This window comes from Calypte anna, chromosome 5A (genome assembly GCF_003957555.1).
Source record: "Calypte anna isolate BGI_N300 chromosome 5A, bCalAnn1_v1.p, whole genome shotgun sequence".
Classification (NCBI taxonomy): domain Eukaryota; kingdom Metazoa; phylum Chordata; class Aves; order Apodiformes; family Trochilidae; genus Calypte; species Calypte anna.
The window spans coordinates 13,888,151-13,907,717 of record NC_044251.1 but is presented as its reverse complement, the minus strand read 5'-3'; the positions used below and the strand labels follow the sequence as shown (position 1 = coordinate 13,907,717).

At 36.2% G+C, this 19,567-nt stretch overlaps 1 protein-coding gene across 1 annotated transcript in view; it reads right to left on the bottom strand.

Moving 5' to 3' along the window:
• Nucleotides 1-19,567, bottom strand: part of AQR (aquarius intron-binding spliceosomal factor) — a 52,789-nt gene that overhangs the window by 7,212 nt on the left and 26,010 nt on the right. The window contains exons 21-30 of the mRNA XM_030452434.1: nucleotides 18,548-18,694; nucleotides 17,981-18,050; nucleotides 15,454-15,564; nucleotides 13,787-13,896; nucleotides 10,936-11,071; nucleotides 7,898-8,107; nucleotides 6,912-7,049; nucleotides 6,305-6,376; nucleotides 3,471-3,658; nucleotides 1,642-1,813 (exon numbers count right to left, since the gene is read on the bottom strand). Of these exons, the coding sequence (XP_030308294.1) occupies nucleotides 1,642-1,813; nucleotides 3,471-3,658; nucleotides 6,305-6,376; nucleotides 6,912-7,049; nucleotides 7,898-8,107; nucleotides 10,936-11,071; nucleotides 13,787-13,896; nucleotides 15,454-15,564; nucleotides 17,981-18,050; nucleotides 18,548-18,694 (1,354 nt within the window). The remainder of the gene's footprint in view (nucleotides 1-1,641; nucleotides 1,814-3,470; nucleotides 3,659-6,304; nucleotides 6,377-6,911; nucleotides 7,050-7,897; nucleotides 8,108-10,935; nucleotides 11,072-13,786; nucleotides 13,897-15,453; nucleotides 15,565-17,980; nucleotides 18,051-18,547; nucleotides 18,695-19,567) is intronic.

The window sequence follows — 19,567 nt, the reverse complement described above, 5'->3', positions numbered from 1 at the left end:
GCCCTCTTCTGACTATAGGAAGCTTTGTCCTATTTCCAGACTGAAGCTACTCATAGCCTGTTTAAAGCCATTTTCTGTCAATAAAAATTATCTTCCACATTAAAAAGTTGTTCACAATTGTCAACATTTACTTCTGCTTTGTTTGTATTGGGAATCTTATCCCCACTCTGTGACTAGGCTGGACATGCCAGCCCCATTTATTTTTTCTTATTAAGAGGGCTCTGCTTTACTTTTGCAAACACAGTTGCCAGGCATAACAAACACTGTGAGTGTAAAGCTATTCTACAAATGGTAATCCCCTTTAATTCTGGAAAGAACTGCTCACAATCACAAAGAGAAATAATACTTGGTGGCAATCCAGTATCTCATGAGGACAACATACAATGCAACCAACATCCTCTGCTAAGAGTTCCCAGTTTTCAAGACTAACAAAAAAAACCAAAACAAAAAACATCAAACAAAACTGCAGGAAGTACCAGAAGAGTTTGCTGATTACAGCACTGTGGTAACAATAGAGGTGTTCTGTGTCTCTGTTTGAGCATTCTTAGTCTTCTTTAGCCCAGAAGTGGTCTAAAGCAGCACTCAGTGACTAGAATTACATTTTTAAGGCACTAATTTCAGCTGTTTCACAACTTTTTATTGTATGGTACGATTACAGCTTAAAAATCAAAAGAAACTCTCCCCTGCAAAAAAATGTCCTCTTTCTAGAAGTGCAAGAAACCCAAGCAAGACCTATGAATACCTTCCACACCTTTTAAAAGAACAGACTTGATTCTTAATGATCTTCACAATGAAAAAATGAGCAATATTACCATCTTAAAGTATATTGTTAGCTTTCTGTACTATTAAAAAAAAAAAGTTTTAATTCTATGTTTGAATTAAACTCATTAGCTTGCACATAGCTTCAATGTCCAACTTTTTTGGACCCCACACTGGTGATTTACACATAGGAGTTTGCTCCATCACTGTTTTTAAAGCAAGAAAAATAAGAGAACTGAAAATGTGAGTATCTCATTACAAGTGTAAAAGGTTTTCCTACACATATGGGGGCTGTTGTTGATGGCTTAATTTGCAAATTTAGTTGAGAAATTCCAAGGCTGAGGTTTTTTTGCAATTTATTTCAGCCTCTATGTCTCTCTGCCCTGTATGTGTATTTCTTACAATACTGTTCCATTCTTTTTAGCATTCTCACATATAGGTCAAATCAATACAGTGACTTCAAACTCAAATATGTGCCACAGACCAAACTTTGATCCTTTGTGTGCAGGAGGAATCTTACTGTTTATTTCACTGTCATGGCAGCACAGCTGGACTACAATAGACTTTAATTTGCCATACTCAAAACATTTCATAATGATTCAACTGATTTACCAAATCCCAGCCCTACTAAAACAGAATAAACACAGATATCAAGGAAAGTCATCTACTTTCAGCAAACAGTATAACATATGTTATTTTCAACACTCAAAACACATTAAAAGGAGGAAAAAATCATGTATATAGATGACTGAATTATCTACGAACATAAATTAAACATCAGTTTGCTGCATTTTAATATTAAAACCCCCCACGTCTGTCTTCACTGCAAATTTAATAAACCATATTTAGATTAATAAAGCATATATTTAGTATTTCTCTTACCTGATAGAAATAAGGATTGGGTTCAGATTCTCCTACACCGTTGAAGTCTTCTACATTGATCAGCTGGAAGTCATATAAAAAGCCAGCATTGGCTGTTCTGAACTCTGGCAGAAGCTGCACGTGAGGCAGGTTACCCAGATTCTTGTACCGCCAGTTGTAGAGGTTACACAAACTGTTCAAAACCACAGAAGCAGCACAAATAGTTAAAGTGGATCCTGAACTCACTCAAAATGGATCAGATGCACATAACTCCTAGCTCTGAAAATTAATGCTTCTGTAGGTCTTCAATGAAAAAGTTATTGCTGGATAGCCTGGAGATATGTATACAAATATAGTTGTACAATCTACACAGCAACTCTGAAGTTTTGATTCTGTTTAGTTCTATCTCACAGAAAAATTCAGATTTCTCTTATTTTTAGGAAGCTGAGTGCAGCACACTTGGCCCTAAGCATGTTATATTTGATCAGCTCTACACTGAAAGGCAGAGATTTTGCAAAGAAATCCAGTAGAAATTTTCATGGTTAACAAAATTTAAGCAGTATTAATGCGTCTTTACAAAAAGGAAGGAGTAAGTGAAAAGGGATTTTCTGCATTACCTGCTGTAAAGTTGCCTACTGCAAAAAGAAATTTATTATTTTCTGCATTGCCACGTATTAACATGAAGCATGAATGGAAGCAAACAAAATTTACAGAATTCTGAATCATATCTGATATCTATAGGAATGCTAATATAACAAAAATGCTTCCATCAAAAATGCACAGCAATATATAGACCAGATAAAGTAGCAGATATTTCATGGGAAAGCTACCTATGATCAGAAGAAAAGAGAGAATGTAGGAAGGTACAAGAAAAACCTTTGGTTAATATTGAAAAGTGAAGGAATTCTCTCATCTCTAGGAAGATCTCTGAGATGTTACAGAACAGTAGATGACAAAATGCACTTATCATCATACTGAAATATAAATCACATTTTTAAAATTATATTGAAAGTAACTGCTTTTCATTTGTCTAGAAAATAATATTCCAACATACACCAACATTTATTACATAAAAACCCTGAAGTTCTCCTTTACATAGTTCATTCCACTTTCTGCCTAAAAAAATTAGGATTTAAAACTAAACTTCAAGCAGCAAAGTATTATATAGATATATTTTCTCTTCTTTGATTTTATTTTTCCTTTTTAATGTGACACCACCAAACATACACTTCAGACAATAAATAAATTTGACATTTATATTACCACCATGAAATTACAAATACATGGATAAAAAGAAAAAGTATCTTACTACAGGGAAAACGGTACTTTGTAATATTAAAAAGGTGTTACTCTCTTGTGTGTAATTCCTGATTGTCTCAAGTAAGTCAAAGCTGAAGCTTTGCTGAAATAACAAAATTATCCTTTTCTGACCCATAAAGGAAATACAATATATCCAAGGCCAAATAAAGCAAATCTTTATTTGGACTTGAATATGTAGAATATATTAGTTTAGAGAAGGAAATTTGTGCAAAAAACAATCTCATCTGTAAAAAAACCCCCAAACACTTAATACTATTAAAGCTTCTTTAAATATAATTTCATTGAAGTACTCCCACAGTAACAGTCTTACTATATAAAAAAAAAAAGACAAAACTGATTGCCATTCAGCAAAGTAAAATCTGACTTCCTATTCTAACCAAAACCAAATGGAATAGAACAACTAAATACAACAATACGTAGTACTAAAATACAGTACTACGTCCTTACAATAGGAAAAAGTTTCCAGTGCTTTTCCAGTTTTTAACCTGGTAGTTTTTTACAAGCTAGAGATGCCATTTTCTCTGTCTCACCTTGCTCTTGCTCTTCCTTGTGCATCCAAATCAACAGTTGGCACTCCAACACGAACAAACCGTGTAAAAAGGGACTGCTCCATGTTGGAGTATTTTTGAAAAGCCATGTTCTTAATGACTGGTGGCAACTGATGATGGTCACCAATCATAATCCACCGCTTCAAACGACTGAATCCATCCTGAGGGTTCTAGAATTAAACAATTGCACAGTAGTAACTACTACAATATAATCAAGGCACTCGGTTACAACACCTTCGTAGTTAAATTGGCTGTCTTAGCCTAAGCCCTACATTTCAGCATTTGCTCTTAAGCTACAGTGAACTGCCATCATTTTACAAACTACAAGCTTCTTTCCCATCTAATATATGAAAAAGGGAGTACTATTTTAAATAGTCTTGTTTTTATAAAGCAACAGGTAAGTTAACTATTAAATCAAGTAAAGATCATAACTATCTTATATAGTTTTCAAGGTCGAAAGTAACATTACCAGAAAAGGAACCAATTACATACTTATTTCCCCTCACCAGCTTGATTCATCGTGTTACTCACCTCTCAAACTTTTGTAAAATACTATCAAGATGCTTATTTCACTCAATAATTTAATAATTAATGAAAACCATGGTCAAAGCCGTGCAGAATTTATTCATTACACAGTACTGCAGCGTAATGCTGTACATTTAAACTCAAGACGGCCAGAATGACAAAGTAATGGCCTAAAGTCCTATTAGTGTCTTTATGCATGAAGATTTAAATATGTAATTAGAGAAGAAGCCACCTACATGACAACATATGCTTCTATACCTTTCTGACAGTTAGGGCACTTAACTAAGCAGCAAGAAGAAATCTTGCATTTCAGGTAGGACTAATCTGAGTGTTAGTCTAGAGACTACAGTGAGGACTCAATAAGCCTGCAGGAGAGAAAGGAGGCAGGTCTACTTCACTGTATTATTATAAATATTTGCTGAACTATTAAATGAAAAGGAAAGAGCTAGACTGTCATTTTTTATCATTTTTGACAAGCTTCATCCAACAGAGTTTTGGTCTCTGAACACCTCAAACAAAATGGAGAAATATGTGCTCCTGTTCAGAGTTCAGGCAGCATTTGGGGTTTACAGAGTGAATTAGTTTCCCACCTGCTCAGAATTACCAAAACTCAGCAGTCTTTAACATATTAAGAAGATATTAAAGGACTACATTAACATCCCTAAAACTTAAAAACCTAGTTACACAGCAACTGAGAACAGGACTTGGGCTTTAATATGGCTTAGTTGGACATGCACATTCTTTTGTGCACCAAGCCCATATTGAGTTACTTTCCTGCAATTGTATTCTGCTCTCCATTGTTGAAGTGAAAAAAATAACAGCTGCAATTACTAATACCTCAAATGTTTCATGGAGTTTCCATTACGCCTTTTTCAATTGAGACTAATTTTCTGTTATTTTCAAAAGCTGGGATTGCGGTTTTCTAGAGGACTTAAAATTATTGCTTTTCAATGAAAATATCTGCTCCAGGCAAAACTTCTGAAAAGAATCTTAATTTTAGAATATGAGCAAATGCAGACTGTGTATTTTTCAGAAAGCCACTAGAGATTTAGAATCAAATCAACAGTACAGACTGTCTTCAGTTTTACTTCAGACTTGCCATATATCAGCTTCTGATTTGCAGCTAAAGAGTTTTCACAGAGTTCCTGAGGGAGCCCATATTTCACTTCCTGAGGGTGAGATTTTATCTTGTGATAATCTGGGATTGCAGAGATAACAGAGACACAGATGTGTGAGAAGCACATTTTGCTTAATTATGAAATCCCCTAGCACTTTAAAGAGCAAAATTGATGCCTCCCAAGATCAGGTTGCTAAAAGCAACCACAGATAATCTTCACTGGAAGCATAAAAAACTTGAAGACAATCTGAGTAAATGTGTTTAGACTGACCAGAATAAATGTTTTTAGGGAAAAATACTTTACTAGTAGTGGTGTTGGCCTCCTACTACAACAATCCCTTAAATTACAGAGTTATTGCTACCTGACTTCCTGCAGACTGTACTAGAAGTAATTCCTGTGCCACGTTAGTTTCAGCTTCCTTCTTTCCTTGCCTGTGTTAGCAGTACCTTTTCAGCTGCAAGACTTTTATTCAATTATATCACATCTGCACTCCTTTATCTACCACTTTTTGGTTTGCAAAACACAGTACAAGCTGCAGATGATTCCAGGCTAAACACTTACCAAATTAGCTAGGCAAAAGGTGCATAATTATTGGGCAAAAGTAGAAGTAGAACCAGTAACCATTTATTTACTTTCTTTGGAATTTTAACAGCAATTAAAATGTCTGCTCTCTACGTGGCTGCAGTTCTCCTGAAAGTTGCAGGTACTTGCTATCTCTCTGTCTCTTTTAATCTTGACTGAAACTGACCAAACAGCACAAGCAGATAGGACAACAGAAATTCTTCATCAGAACTAATAATTCTAATTCTAATAATAATTAAAACTAGCATTGATCATTATTAGAAGAGAAAGAATAAAAGTAACAAAGCTAGGACCTAGGCTACATAAATATATTCCCTTATTATTTTTGAAAATAAAGACTTCTAATACTGCCATTTAGTCAATAAAAGCACCATATTTAGAACCTAATAGCTTACTCCATACTATTAAAAACCAAGGATAAGCAACTTATATAAAACAATGTGAAAGTTTTTCCTGTCCACTCAAATGGCAGGCCATCAGTTCTAGGTTACTTTCCCCACACAAGATAGTGTCACTTCAATATTCTATACTGTTCAAGAACACAGACTCATTTATTATGTTCTGTGGTATGTTTTATAATTCAGGGCTAACCTGCAACAGGAGAGGTATAAAGGTTTCTATCTCCAGAATCTGAGCAGACTCTTCCATTAAGATGTTGTCATACTGAGAAAGAAAAAGCAGAGATGTCCATCAATCAAAACAAATTAATGCTGTTATTCAGCCTACCAAAGAGAGCATCTATTTCTCATCTGGTTTTTGATGGGTGGGACAGTTACATCAGGATTTTACTGTTTACATAAGCAAAACATCAGTATTACTAAAAATCAATGTCAGAGGGTGAATTCCTACTACATCAAAGGCAAATCTATCTGCACCTATCAGGGACTGCACCTAGAAGGCTGAACTACATGACATGCTTCCCATATGCCATAACTCAACAGCAAGATAAGTTTTTTGCACTAGAGAAATTTTTTTGTATATACAATATTTTGTATATACAAACTTAAAAGTGATCTCATTTTTTATTTACAAAAGTTTACTATTTCAATTGAAACACCGAAACATTCCGATTAAAAATGCACCTCAAAATAATTTAGGTATCCAGATTTACAATAGAAAAATAACATGTATACAAGGGAGGAGGGGGGCTGAAAACCACAGAAACTAATTACGGTAGTAACACTCCTATAGTCATTACTTTGAAGCCTAATTCAACCAGGTCATGTCGTTTCAGAGCAGCATGAGTACAAGTCATGGCAATGATTTTTGCTTCTTTCACCAACAGGTATTTGGATCTATCCAGGCCGCTACGGAGCAGTTCAAATGCTCTGAATTCCTAGAGAGGAGAAAGGAAAATTTTGGAAGTGAGAATACAAAAAATTATTGCTTATAAAATCTATTCAGTCAAACTATCTGGCCACATTCTTATTATTATTATGCAAGAAAAGTTGTGAAGGTTTCTACCATTAAGAATCTCATCTGAATAATTTTTTAATGCTAAACCTGGAATCAACACTATTTCAAAAAACAACCTTTTAAAAACACACCCAAGAACCCAGCAGCCTGGGTGCATATATAAATTTGCAGACAACTATTCCATTGATTGAGCGAACCTCTCAGAATCCCTCAAAATTTTGTTTTACTGTATCTTTGTTTCCTAATTTACTGCATCATAACATCACATCAAATTCAACGTTGGAAAAAACAATACAATTAGTATGACCAAAGGATACCAAGATCATTTTTACCCTAACTTTTCAAGCAATTCTGGGAAAAATAGAATAGACTATACTTAGGTTACTTCCAAGTTATCTGATTAAAGGCAATTCAGTGTAAATAGAATGGCCCTGTGAGGATCACAGGAGCAGTGATAAGTGCACCAACCCTAGTAACCTCATCAGTGAAAGTGGAACATGCAGAATGGCTGCTTCCTGAAATCAAAATAAACTGATTACACCCTTGTCCCAATTGTGAAATATGCCTATATTCCTCTAAGATGGAAATTCTCATATGAATGTCTTACAAGTTAATAAACTTGCCTCAAGGTATATATTCCTTTTATGACAAAGGCCTTATCCCTACAGCCATATCCTTATGATAAAGGGGAATGGAGAATCCTGGAACTTTATGAAGTTTTTTATAGGATGATCCAGATCCACTTACCTTTAACAGTTCATTTCTTACCTCAAGCTGAGTGAATATTTTCTTAATATGTCTAAAACACCCTTCAGCAATTTCCATATCTTCTTCATAGGATTTGCCTTTGAAAATTGGTTGAGGAGCATTTGCAAAATACTGGTGGAAAGGAAATAAGCTGGAGACATCCGTAACATTTGGTGATTTTCCACCTTTAACTTTCACTTTGCTGATATACTCCTCCCATCGAGACATCACCTACGAAAAAGTGCCATATTGACATGTTTTTGTATCATGAAGTCATTGTATAGAATTGCACTAGTAGCTTTAAGACAAAAAAAATTATCACAAAAGCAAGGTATGTCTAAATTAGGATTTGACCTTGTATTAGGATGACATTTTTGAAGCTGTGGTGGTTTTACCCTGGGAAGCTGCCAGACTTCCAGCCAGCATCTCTTACTCCCCCTTGGAGAAAATAAGATAGAAAAGCTTGAGATAGAGATTAAGATAAGGATATGACTTTGCAAGTCCCATCAAAGGCAAAACAGACCTGATTTGGGGAAAATGAATTTATTTTATTGCTGATTAAAAATAGACTAGGATAGTGAAAAACAAAGACAAAACCAAAACCATCTTTCCTCTCTATTCCATACTTCTTTCCAGGCTCAATTTCACTCCCTCATTCCCAAGTCTTCTACCTCCTCCTCACCCTGAGCAGGAGGAATGGAACCTATCACTCAAGTTCATAATGCTACATCCCTGACACTCCTTCATCCTCACACTTCTCCCCTGCTCCAGTATGGGCTTTCCAAAGGCTGCAGCTTCCTTCAGGGCATATCCACCTTGCTCCATCATCATGAGTTCTTCCATGGGCTAAAGTGTGGATATATGCCTTGACACGGCCCTCTATGGACAGCAGGGAGACAACCTGATTCACCATAGCCTCTCCATCAGCAATGGAGGAATTTCTGATCCTGTGTCTGGAGCACCTCCTGTCCCCTCCTTTTCCTCCTGTCCTTGGTGCACAAGATTGTTTCTCACACTCCATCTGTATAATCCCAAAAAGAACATTTGTCTCAAAACTGCCACCCTGATAAAGTGGACACTGTGCTTGGGTGGAGGCCTCACTCGATAGCCATCTGGACTCTGTTCTCTCAAGGAGAGACCGCCATTTGGGGAACCACCCTGAGAAACAGGGCCCTATTCTCACAAGAGCAGCCCCTCCTTTAGTGGCCATCCTGATAAGCTGAACACTGTTCTTGCAAGGGGAGCTCTGTTTGATGGACACCCTGACAGGCAGGACACTGTCCTTATTCCATAAGGGACAGGGGCAGGCAAGCTGCACCCTGTGGAGGCAGAGCGACATCTTGTGTGTGCCCCAGGTAAGGCCATTGGAGAGGGCACGTGTGCCGAAATAAGGGTTATTGCTGTGTCATCCCATCTGGAGTACAAGTGAACACCTGGCTCTGCAAGAGATGCCAAAGCCCCCCCCCAAAATGGTGGGGTCAGGCGGAATAAAAGAGGCACACTTGAAATGCTGGATGCGTGCCCGCCATCCAAGGACCTGAACTTCCTACCAAGATCATTGCTGGATCCAAGGGTGGTGATACCTTTTCTACCTCTTCTTTACCTTTATCTCTCTCTCCATGTCTCTGTGTCAAACCTTATCTTGGCACATGAGGGTACCATGGTTTCTAACTTCGTTAAGTTTTACTGCCTGTTGCTTTAAGTTTTGTTGTAACCTGTACTTTTCACAGCTTCATTAAGTTTTGCTAAATTGTAATCCATTGCTCTGAAAGCATCATCATTTACAATTCTGCTAGTTGTAATCTCACATGCTTTCTAATCTTACTCACTTTTAAGTAGTGTTTTTATACAAACCTCCTGGATAATAAACCTACTCCTGAGTACTGTGCAGAGAATTCCCAAATGTAATCTCACTGAATGGGTTGTTAAAGAGGCTAATTAGAGGAGGAGAAGGATTGGGCCCAGTTGCACCTAGGCTCCTCTTTGAGGGAGTTTAGAAAGTAAAGGGGTCCAGTCTGAATCTCCCTGGATCCACCCACTCTGCAGGACGTAGGGACATGCCCACTCCATGGGACGTGATATTTTGTTTGGCCCCCACATCTGGGGAACCGTGCTCACCTTGTGAGATGTGACAGTGCAGCACGCACCTGGTGGGGCGTGACACCATCCTTTGCCCCCACCTGCTGCACATTGGTTATTCACCTTTTCTCAAAGACATTTTGACAGAGGGACCAGACAGGCTCAGCTTTGTCTCTGCTGGAGACAGCTGCATCCAACACGGGGCAGCCCCTGCTCTTTTCTCACCAAGGTCACACCTGAAGTGCCCCACTACAAAAAACTTGCCCCATAAATATAATGCAGAACAAAATCTCTTCATTCTCTCTCCTTAGGGAGAAAATTTTAAAATACCAACTTGGATTCCTTTGGGAGGAAACTAAATAAGAAGATGAGCTCTAGCAGTGCTCCTGTTACTGTTCAATACCTAATGACCATTTAATATTTAGGCCCACACTACACCTAATCCAGAGTAACTTCTGTATAAACATATACAGTGTATACATTTGATCCTAAGTACCACTCACAGGTTTGCTTAAGCCATACTAATTGCTAATGGGGGCTATGTTACTGAAAAAAACACATAGAAAGGAAACATGGGATATATATAGAAAATCACCATTTCGTCTACTATGCAACCAATTGCACATTGCCATTTTACACTATAAAAGCTTTCCAGCAGGATCATCAAGTAGCTGCTCTAATGCTTGCCCAAAATGTAAAGCAGATCCCAGGTTTTGCAATCTGAAGGACAAAATTCAGGTTAGCTTTGCCAGCAGCAATGCTACCCTGTCAGTTGGTGAGTCATCAGGCAGGATTTAAAACAATAGCAATACAAGTAAGATGCACTGCCATTATAGCTGCAGCTGTTTACTGTATTTTGAACCACCAAAAAATATGAACTTTTTTTAGACTCAATTCTGAAAAACTCACTCCAATTTTTACCAAGTGTTTCATAACACACTGAGGTCATACAGTCAATGTAGAAGTATTTCAGTCCTTACTTGGTATAAGAAAAAGTGGCCAGCTGTTTCACAAGTGTAAGAAACATCTCCATGGACTCCAAGACTCTCTTGCAGTCGTCCAACTTCTCGTAGAAGCTCAAGTCTTCGAGCCAGCACGTAATTAACTCTTCCATATCTACAAAATGGATTAAACACAACATTATTAGCATTTAAAGTTATTTCATTCAAATCCATCTGATCTAAGTAAGACAATGAGACATTGCTACAACCAACAGCCCTCCCAAAAAAACTCCACAACTACTATCAGGTAGCAAAATCCAAAAATTTGCCACACAACCATTATTTCCATCAGTTGGGTCCTAATAATTAACAAAGCCATGCAAGACGTTTTATAGTAGAAAAAGGTCCTTCTATGCTATCACTTTAACAGAAGTTTTTTCAGTGTTAGCAAAACATTTTTTTTGCACAGGAGGTTCAAGTTGAATATTCGAAAAAATTTTTTTACTGTAAGGGTGACAGAGCCCTGGAACAGGCTGCCAAGGGGGGTCGTGGAGTCTCCTTCACTGGAGACATTCAAAACCCGCTTGGACACGTTCCTGCACGATGTACTCTAGGTGGCCCTGCTCTGGCAGGGGGGGTTGGACTAGATGATCTTTCGAGGTCCCTTCCAACCCCTAGGATTCTATGATTCTATGATTCTATGATTTTCATCCTGTACCTGTAAAGAAGAAAACCATTATTTTCAATGTACTACTTGGGAACTATGGTACACTACATGTTACACAAACACAAGTAATTTATACAAGTCTGTGGACCATCATAAATGGAACCTATACCCTAAGTTTCAGTACAATAAGGCTGCCTTCCATTGGCAATATACAAAATGTCTTGCAATAATGCTTAGCCCACTGTAACTGACAGTTCTGCATCCACACGTGAGGTCCTATACTCACAGCTGCCTGTTGAGTAATTTTATGACATTGATTTATAACCTATGCCTTCCATTCTTCCTTCTCACACCAAATTCGGCCCAATTTTTCTCTTAATAAATTGATTTCCTTCATCCATCCACTGCCCCCATGCCAGAAGCAGTAAAAGAAGAACAAAAAATCAACATACCACATTTTCTAAGAAAGAAAACAAAAAAGAGTATAAATGGGCAGTGTTAAAGAAGTGAGAGGAAGAGGACACTGTTTTAAAAATGCACTTGTAGTTAAAAGCTCAAATGTGAATAAAGGCTAAATTTCAAGTTCTTATTAAACTTAATATTCATAAAGTATGCTTTCCAAATAGAAAAAAAATAAGACAACAATACCCGGTAATCACAATGAGCTCTTATTGTCTTATTTAGAAGGGTGAGAGTAGTTAAAGCTGGAGATTTAAATTTACTAAGGCATAACTGAATATGATATTGTTCACAACTAGAAAAAACAAGTTCCTCAGGAACTATGACAGTTATGATCCTTGGAATACTAAATAGTTTCTTCTCCTTCAACAAAACTAATCCATTATGATCACAAGTGACTGGCAACCAGCTGTGGTTTGTTTCCCCTCACACTTCCAATGTCCTCTTATTTCTCACATAAAACAAGATATATGACTTGAATTGCATTTGTTCACTGCTACAAAAAATTTCTTGGGCTGTGATTCCCCTTGTGTTTAATTGACAGATGAGTTCAACCAGCTCCCCTCTACCTTGTGTTCTGATATGCCCCGTCCTGCTTTACTATTCCTGCAGAGGGAGCAGAAAAGGAACACTAAGCTTGCCAAACAGTAGAAATTCCTTAAGCAGTATTGTGCCATCTATAAAAGCCTGACACAAAAACCCCATGATCTCAGGAGCAACCTAAAACCAAAAAAAAGGCATATGGGAAATAACATTCTCACAGTACTGCAGCCCGCTTTCAAATATATTCCTCAACCTTTGTCAGCAACACAGAGTGTCTCAGAGAAAACTGTTCAAGCAATATACTAAACCATGGATATTACTAAATAAATATCTACCACTGCATCATTACACTAAGATTTTGGCTATAAAATTTCTGGAGTAATTTGACTATGCCAAAGTATTAAAATCAAAAAAAAAAAAAAAATCAAACTATTTCACTAAAATGAAATTCATCTGTATAAATGTGGGTAACTTCTGGTAAATATAATTTTTACTGCATCTTTTGAGTCAAAGTATTGCTATAATAATCCTTGTTAATGACAATAATAAGTTAATGACAATTCAGTCATTTCCAATGCACAACCCTTATACCCAACTTACATTTGTGAGCATGTGTAATTCTACTGATGTCAACTTGACTAACATATAACACACAAATATTTTAAGAACAGTTTCTTAAGTCTTTGTACTGATACACACTTGATAGCTTTCCTTATGTATGCATTATTCAAATTGTGATATTTACCAATGAAATAAGCAATTCTGTAATTAAGCAATATTCTGAAGAATTAAGTTTAATAACGTTTCTATTTATGTATACGATATTCATCATGCTAACAGAAATGATATCATGCTTGCACAAAAACTTTCTAACTGCAAAAACCTACCTTTATTATTCAACTTTATCTCAAAAACCAAATCAATTCTATAAAATGTCTATGGGCCAATAATTATTCTAGCAGCTGAGTTTGTGAACAAACAACTGCCCAATTCTGCCCTTGGGCTGTCAAGAGAACACAGTTTCTTTGGTGAATAAGAACTAAAATTACTTAATTCTGTATTGAAAACAAATGTACTCTACGTTATTGTCATTCAAGATATGAGAAAGGTAAAACTTGTCAAGCATAACTCCTTGCCCATTTACAGGGGAGGCAGAATGGATTCAACACATCTAATTTCTGTGTTTATGCATGAGTTTATCATTAGCACCTCCTTTCTCACCTGCTGAAATCTTTCTCTGTCTCTAACTCCTCTTCTCCATGACCCAGACGCAGGAGGTGGCGCTCATCGATGTCTAGAGCCATGATTTTTTCAAAGAGCTGGTTCAAGGCCTAAAGATCGAGAAAAAAAGGTAGTTTTTACACATTCAGATAGTCTTGCAGGGAAAACCTGAAGACTTACTGGTAAGTCACCTAGGGAATTACGCCTATTTTGGTATACATGGAATCCAGAGAACACATGAAGTTAATACTGAAGAAGCTGGAGTTCTTAATCTCGACAACTCGGAAATGAGCCTATTGAAAATGATGTATTTGTTTATTTTACACAACAATTAAATGTGATTTTACAACTTAAAACCAATTTTACTATTTGATTCTATCACCTAGCTAATTTACCTGATAAAGCTATCAGTTTCCAAAGCTGCCTCAAAAGCACAGTTTGCAAACATTGATTTTATTACATGAGTTTAAACTGTTAACTTTCACTGTACCTTAGAAAACTGATCTGGTGCTGACAGGCAGGTTCTGTGACTTTATTCCATAACAATACACATTTTTTCATAAACTCAACTTCAAGGTGTACTACCTGTCCTGCCTTAAACTTTTCATCCTAAAAGTTTCATATCAACTACCCAGGTCTGTGTATTTCAAAGGAGTAAGTTTGTGAGCACTGGATCTCCAAGTTAGAAATTATGAATTAACACAAGCAAGCTCCACTTGTACTTCAAGTCAGCAGGAAGTCATGCAGAGATGTTTCACGTTATGCACCAAGACATAAGGCTGGAATTCTGCTAAGATACTTTATTTCCTTAAGTACAATTTCAAGTTCATGCTCTCATATAAGTCTTGTTCGGTAAGAAGAGTTTCCAACATGCCTCAAATTATTTCCTCCCTATTCTTCTAAACAGACAAGCTCTCAAACCTCTCTCTCCTTTTCCCGTTACTCTTCTGCAACCTGTTGCAGACTGGACTGTGTTATTCCAGCTTGGAAGTCCTCACCAAAAAGAAGAAGAAGATTAAAAACAAGTGTGTGATCTTGCTTTGCTGGACAAAGATGAAATGTTTTCAAAGTCACATGCTCATTTAAAATAACTCCTAACTGAGATGAGGCCAATTAGGGGGACCAGGAAATAGATTACCCTGGTTCCCAAATAAATCCTTCCAAACCAGATGCAGAAAGAGAAAGAGTCTATCTCTTAACTTAGCTTCTATCACTTAACATTACTATTATTTTATATATATTTGAGAATTAGTAGCTAGGCACTCTCTCTTATGAATGGGAAGCAGACATTCAGCTGAAGAGGTCATGGTACTTTTCATGCCCTCCCTTAGAAGCATGGAGCACAGAGCAACCAGTGCCTGAGAAAGTTAGCAAAAATCCGGCATGGATGCAGTCAATGTGCAAAAGTAAGAATTATGCAGACATTTTTTTTTCAAAATACTTCCTAGTATCTACCCAACCAGCTAAATATATTGAAAAATTCTGATGAATTGCTCAGAACTAATAAATCTGAAATTCAAAAATTTAATTACACATTATGAAACTGGCAGAACTGCACACAAGCCAACTCAGGTTCTCAAGAGACAACTCAAAGCTACTGATCTCAATACTTGCTGTGCTTCTTTACTTCAATTACAACAAGAAGTCACACAGGACTGACACTTTACCTGATTTGAGTGGGTAACTATCAGAGTTCGTTGTTCTGGGAAATTATGATAAAGATTGGATATTATCTGGACTGCTACATCAGTTTTTCCAGTACCAGGTGGACCCACTACCTAAAACCAAAACAAGACAAGCAATTAAAACCAAATAAAATCAACACACAAACTCTCAGAATATTGCATAAGCCAGCAATATAACCTGTTGGGAAAAAGCAGAACAAGATCACAAGACACCAACTTCACACATTAACAAAAGAAATATACTGTTTAGTGTACAATTGCTTGCTTGTGAACTTCTACAACACACACATACACCATGAAATACTCAAACCAATGCTAAGGTAGATTCTTGTCTAAGAGGAATACGGTAAATTACTTGCTGGCTTTTGTGAACTTCAAGAACAAACACAAAACACCATGCAAGATTAAAATTCAGGCAGGAATCTGCCTGATTTATGATGATAAGGATAGTGATCCAGCATATGAAACTACTACATTTAGCAACCCATGAAAGCAACTCTCAGAACAAAGGCTGTTAAGCCTCAGGACAGACTAAACAGAGGAAATTATGAAAAAAAGGCATCAAAACACGTAACTGAGAAAGAAAAAGGTGAGGAAGATATAAAGAACAAGGAACAAAAAGAGTCTTTTATTTTTATTTACTCAAAATCTACTTCTGATGTTATAGAAATAATACTGACAGTTAATGTTTTCATAGGCTCAATGATACCAACATTCAAAACCTGACATTATAAAGCATCTCAAAGGAAACTGTTCACCATTAAGTCTACACAAAAATTTATAAATTCGTATGAAATTACACTTGCTTTACATCAAGAATTTCATTGATCACTGGATTCAAAAGCAAATTATTATACTTCTCAAAAATTACAGAAATACACCACAAATGACACAAAATAAAACATATGTAATATTTGCATAACTGTTTTCTCAAGTCTGCCTTCTTTAACTGTGAAAAATTATTCAATGTAGTTAAAAAGATCTGTATTGTCCTTTTGACCTAACAGATGCTCATTCTCTAACCTCTTAAAAATCAACAAATGTGATTTTAGTAGAAAAACTGAAATTATGTAACAACTATCTTCCCAAATATTTATGAAAGTTGATGCAATATCAGGCACAGGAAGTTACTTAGCTTCTTTAGAGCCCTCCAAAGGTGAGGTAGATGATAGTTTATAATGCCTTATACACTTGCATCAGAAGGTCATTAATAGCTCAACAAACATTAATCTATACCAAGACACAGTACGCAAAGGTAATTTTAAAAAAATAAGACAGAAACAGAACATAGGTGATATACAGAACCCCTGTCTATTATTTTGCATGTTAATTATATACTACGGAGTAACAGCAAAGATTTTTAATTACTCACTCTTCTTCCCTACTGACAATGCTATTGATAGAAATAAGTACTCTGATAGGTATTACACAAAGGTTCTAATTATGTAAAACCTAGCAGTTCAAGTAATTCCAAAAAGCCCTTCCAACACTGTTTAATAACAGATTTAAAGCATCTATCACTGTGGTATTTTCAAAGCATTCAAGAAAGAGAGCTTTAATTCCTAAATCAGCAACTAGAAATTTCTGCTGTGCTCTACCAGAAAATGTACAATACTCAAAAACAGTGGCAAGAACTCAGTTAATTTTATAGACATTTATGACACTACTAATTCTGTGATCCTGTGTAATTTCAGCCCACCTAGTCAGACAGGCCCAAAAAGCATACAGTTCCACTGAAGTTCATTTTTTCCTCTGCCATGTATCTTTTGTGTGCTAGCTATAAAGCATATAGGGAGTGGCAAACATAAAGAGGAAGAGGCAGAGTATTATACTAATGAATAGCAATACAAAAACCTAAAAATTAGCATTGTTGTGTACAGAGACCAAGAAGTAATTAAGAGTACCAGAGAAAAGCCAGTCATATTCCACGAAGTCACTACTAGGACACAGTGTACTTCAATTCAAAGACACGTACTTGTAGTCAAAGTGTAATTGTACCTTAAAGATCTGTGCAGAAACTCACTGATCAAAAATTATTTTCATAACAAATCTACCACTTCGATTTGTAACTTCCTATTCAAGAAGTCAGCAGGATATAAAGGATTGCATATTACATTTCTCAAGACAGCAGAGAAAAAGGTCACTGAAGACAATTCAACAGCTTTCATTTCCTTTAATGGAGTTGGTCAAACTATAAATTATGCAAGTAATTTAAAACAGCCAAAAATTACAAACATGGCAAAAGCCTAAAACTAGCAACTCAACCACTGGAAAAATAAATTCAGCTGTGGAAAGTCTTCAGCCACTGAAACACAGAATACAGTTATACATAGATCAAATGTGTTTGGGAAAACATTGATGCTTTGTCTGTTGATTTTTCTTATTTTAATCTATTAATATAAGTGACCTCAGCGAGTCTACAGAAAGGGGCATTGCTGGTATTTCTCTGAAAGCATGTAAAGCCAGAATCAAATAAGTATGAGTATAAAATCCTTTGAAATATTCTTACCATGGTCAGCCCAGGCTGCATTCCTGCACGTATAGCTTCAATCTGAGTATGGGTAAATTGAATAGTGTTGCTGTAAGAATGCAAAACATGATCAGAGAACTGAAAAATTTTGGCAATAGTTCTGATAAATCATACTTGTTAAAACAATTTCATAGTTAAAACTATGTGCTTGAAAACACCAAAGTATGATAATTTCTATGCAAGAAAGTAAATCATGCTCCTCATATGTCAACAAAATCAACCCATCTGTAAGACAGAGTCTCTCTAGTTACTACTTGCTGAGAATGCTGTAAAAATACTTAGATATGATTCTCTTAATATTCAAACACATCCTGACACAATATTAGGAGACAGTATTTCTCATTGTTCTTCAAGGGAATTTTTTAAAGAGAGGATCTAACAGATTGATTTCAATATAAATAAAAGTCATATATTCAAATCTTCTTTTAGCAATGAAATCAAAATGACATTTGCTTTATAATAAACAGTATTATTTTCAAGTATTTCTGAAAATGAACAGCTCTGCATGTGTTACCATTTGTAAATAAATTCTCATCCATTTATTACCGTTTTGGTTGATTATAAGGATATGGACCCCTGTTTGGAATGACATGAGGCTCTACAATCAGTGTTGTAGCTTCTTCAGGTTTTTCCTCATTTCCATCCTCTACTTTCCTTTTCTTTGCTTTACCTCCCTTTACTGGGAAAGTTATCCTGTAAGACATAATTTAAGACTACACTTCAACATGTTCTCTGTGACACCAGACTGTCTTAGAAGTTGAAATAAAGTTTGTACCAGGCTTTCACATCATAGGAAAGCAAGAGCTACAGATGGCAAAGCATTAGGGAGAGTCAAGAAAAGGAATGACAACTAAACTTATGAAGCTGATTTTAAGAAAGCATATTTTATAAAAAGTATTTAAAAAGTGCCCTTTACATAAGATGAATAGCCAGTAGTGCTGAGAGACAGATGGAAAAACAATGAAAGCAAAGAACTCATAAATGAAAATGGAAGGGACAGAATTGAAGTTATAGAAAGACACTGCTACTATCTGCTCAGCAGTAATTACTTGATTTTTTTTCTAAAACTTCTGCACATTTATTACCTTTCTACCTTATTACACATTCATTACTGCTCCAACAGATGCTTTTATCCTCCAAATTCAACTTTTTATAGTTATCTGTATCATATATTAGCAAGTTTCTCTAATTCAGAAACAAATCACAGTGAAGGAATTCCAATGGCTACTCAATTATCTTGAGACAACCATGCAGACATCTTTAACAGCTATAATCTCTTAAATGTCTTTACAGGACAAATTAAGCAGCAGGAAAGCAATAGCTCTTCGTGAAGAGGAATCTATGTTTTAATCTGTGAAGTGAAAATTAACACCAGTTCATTGAGGTAAGCTGTGTGTGGTATCTTATCCTGAAACCTTCAGATTATTTTTTTTCATTATATAGTGCTAGTGCTGTCTCTTAAAATATTCTAAAAGCAGGCTTTCAAAAAAAAAAAATCACTAAAATTACATCCCTGCTTTTCAAGATGCAATTTAGCCATGAGAAGAGCTAGGTGGTAGAAAGACA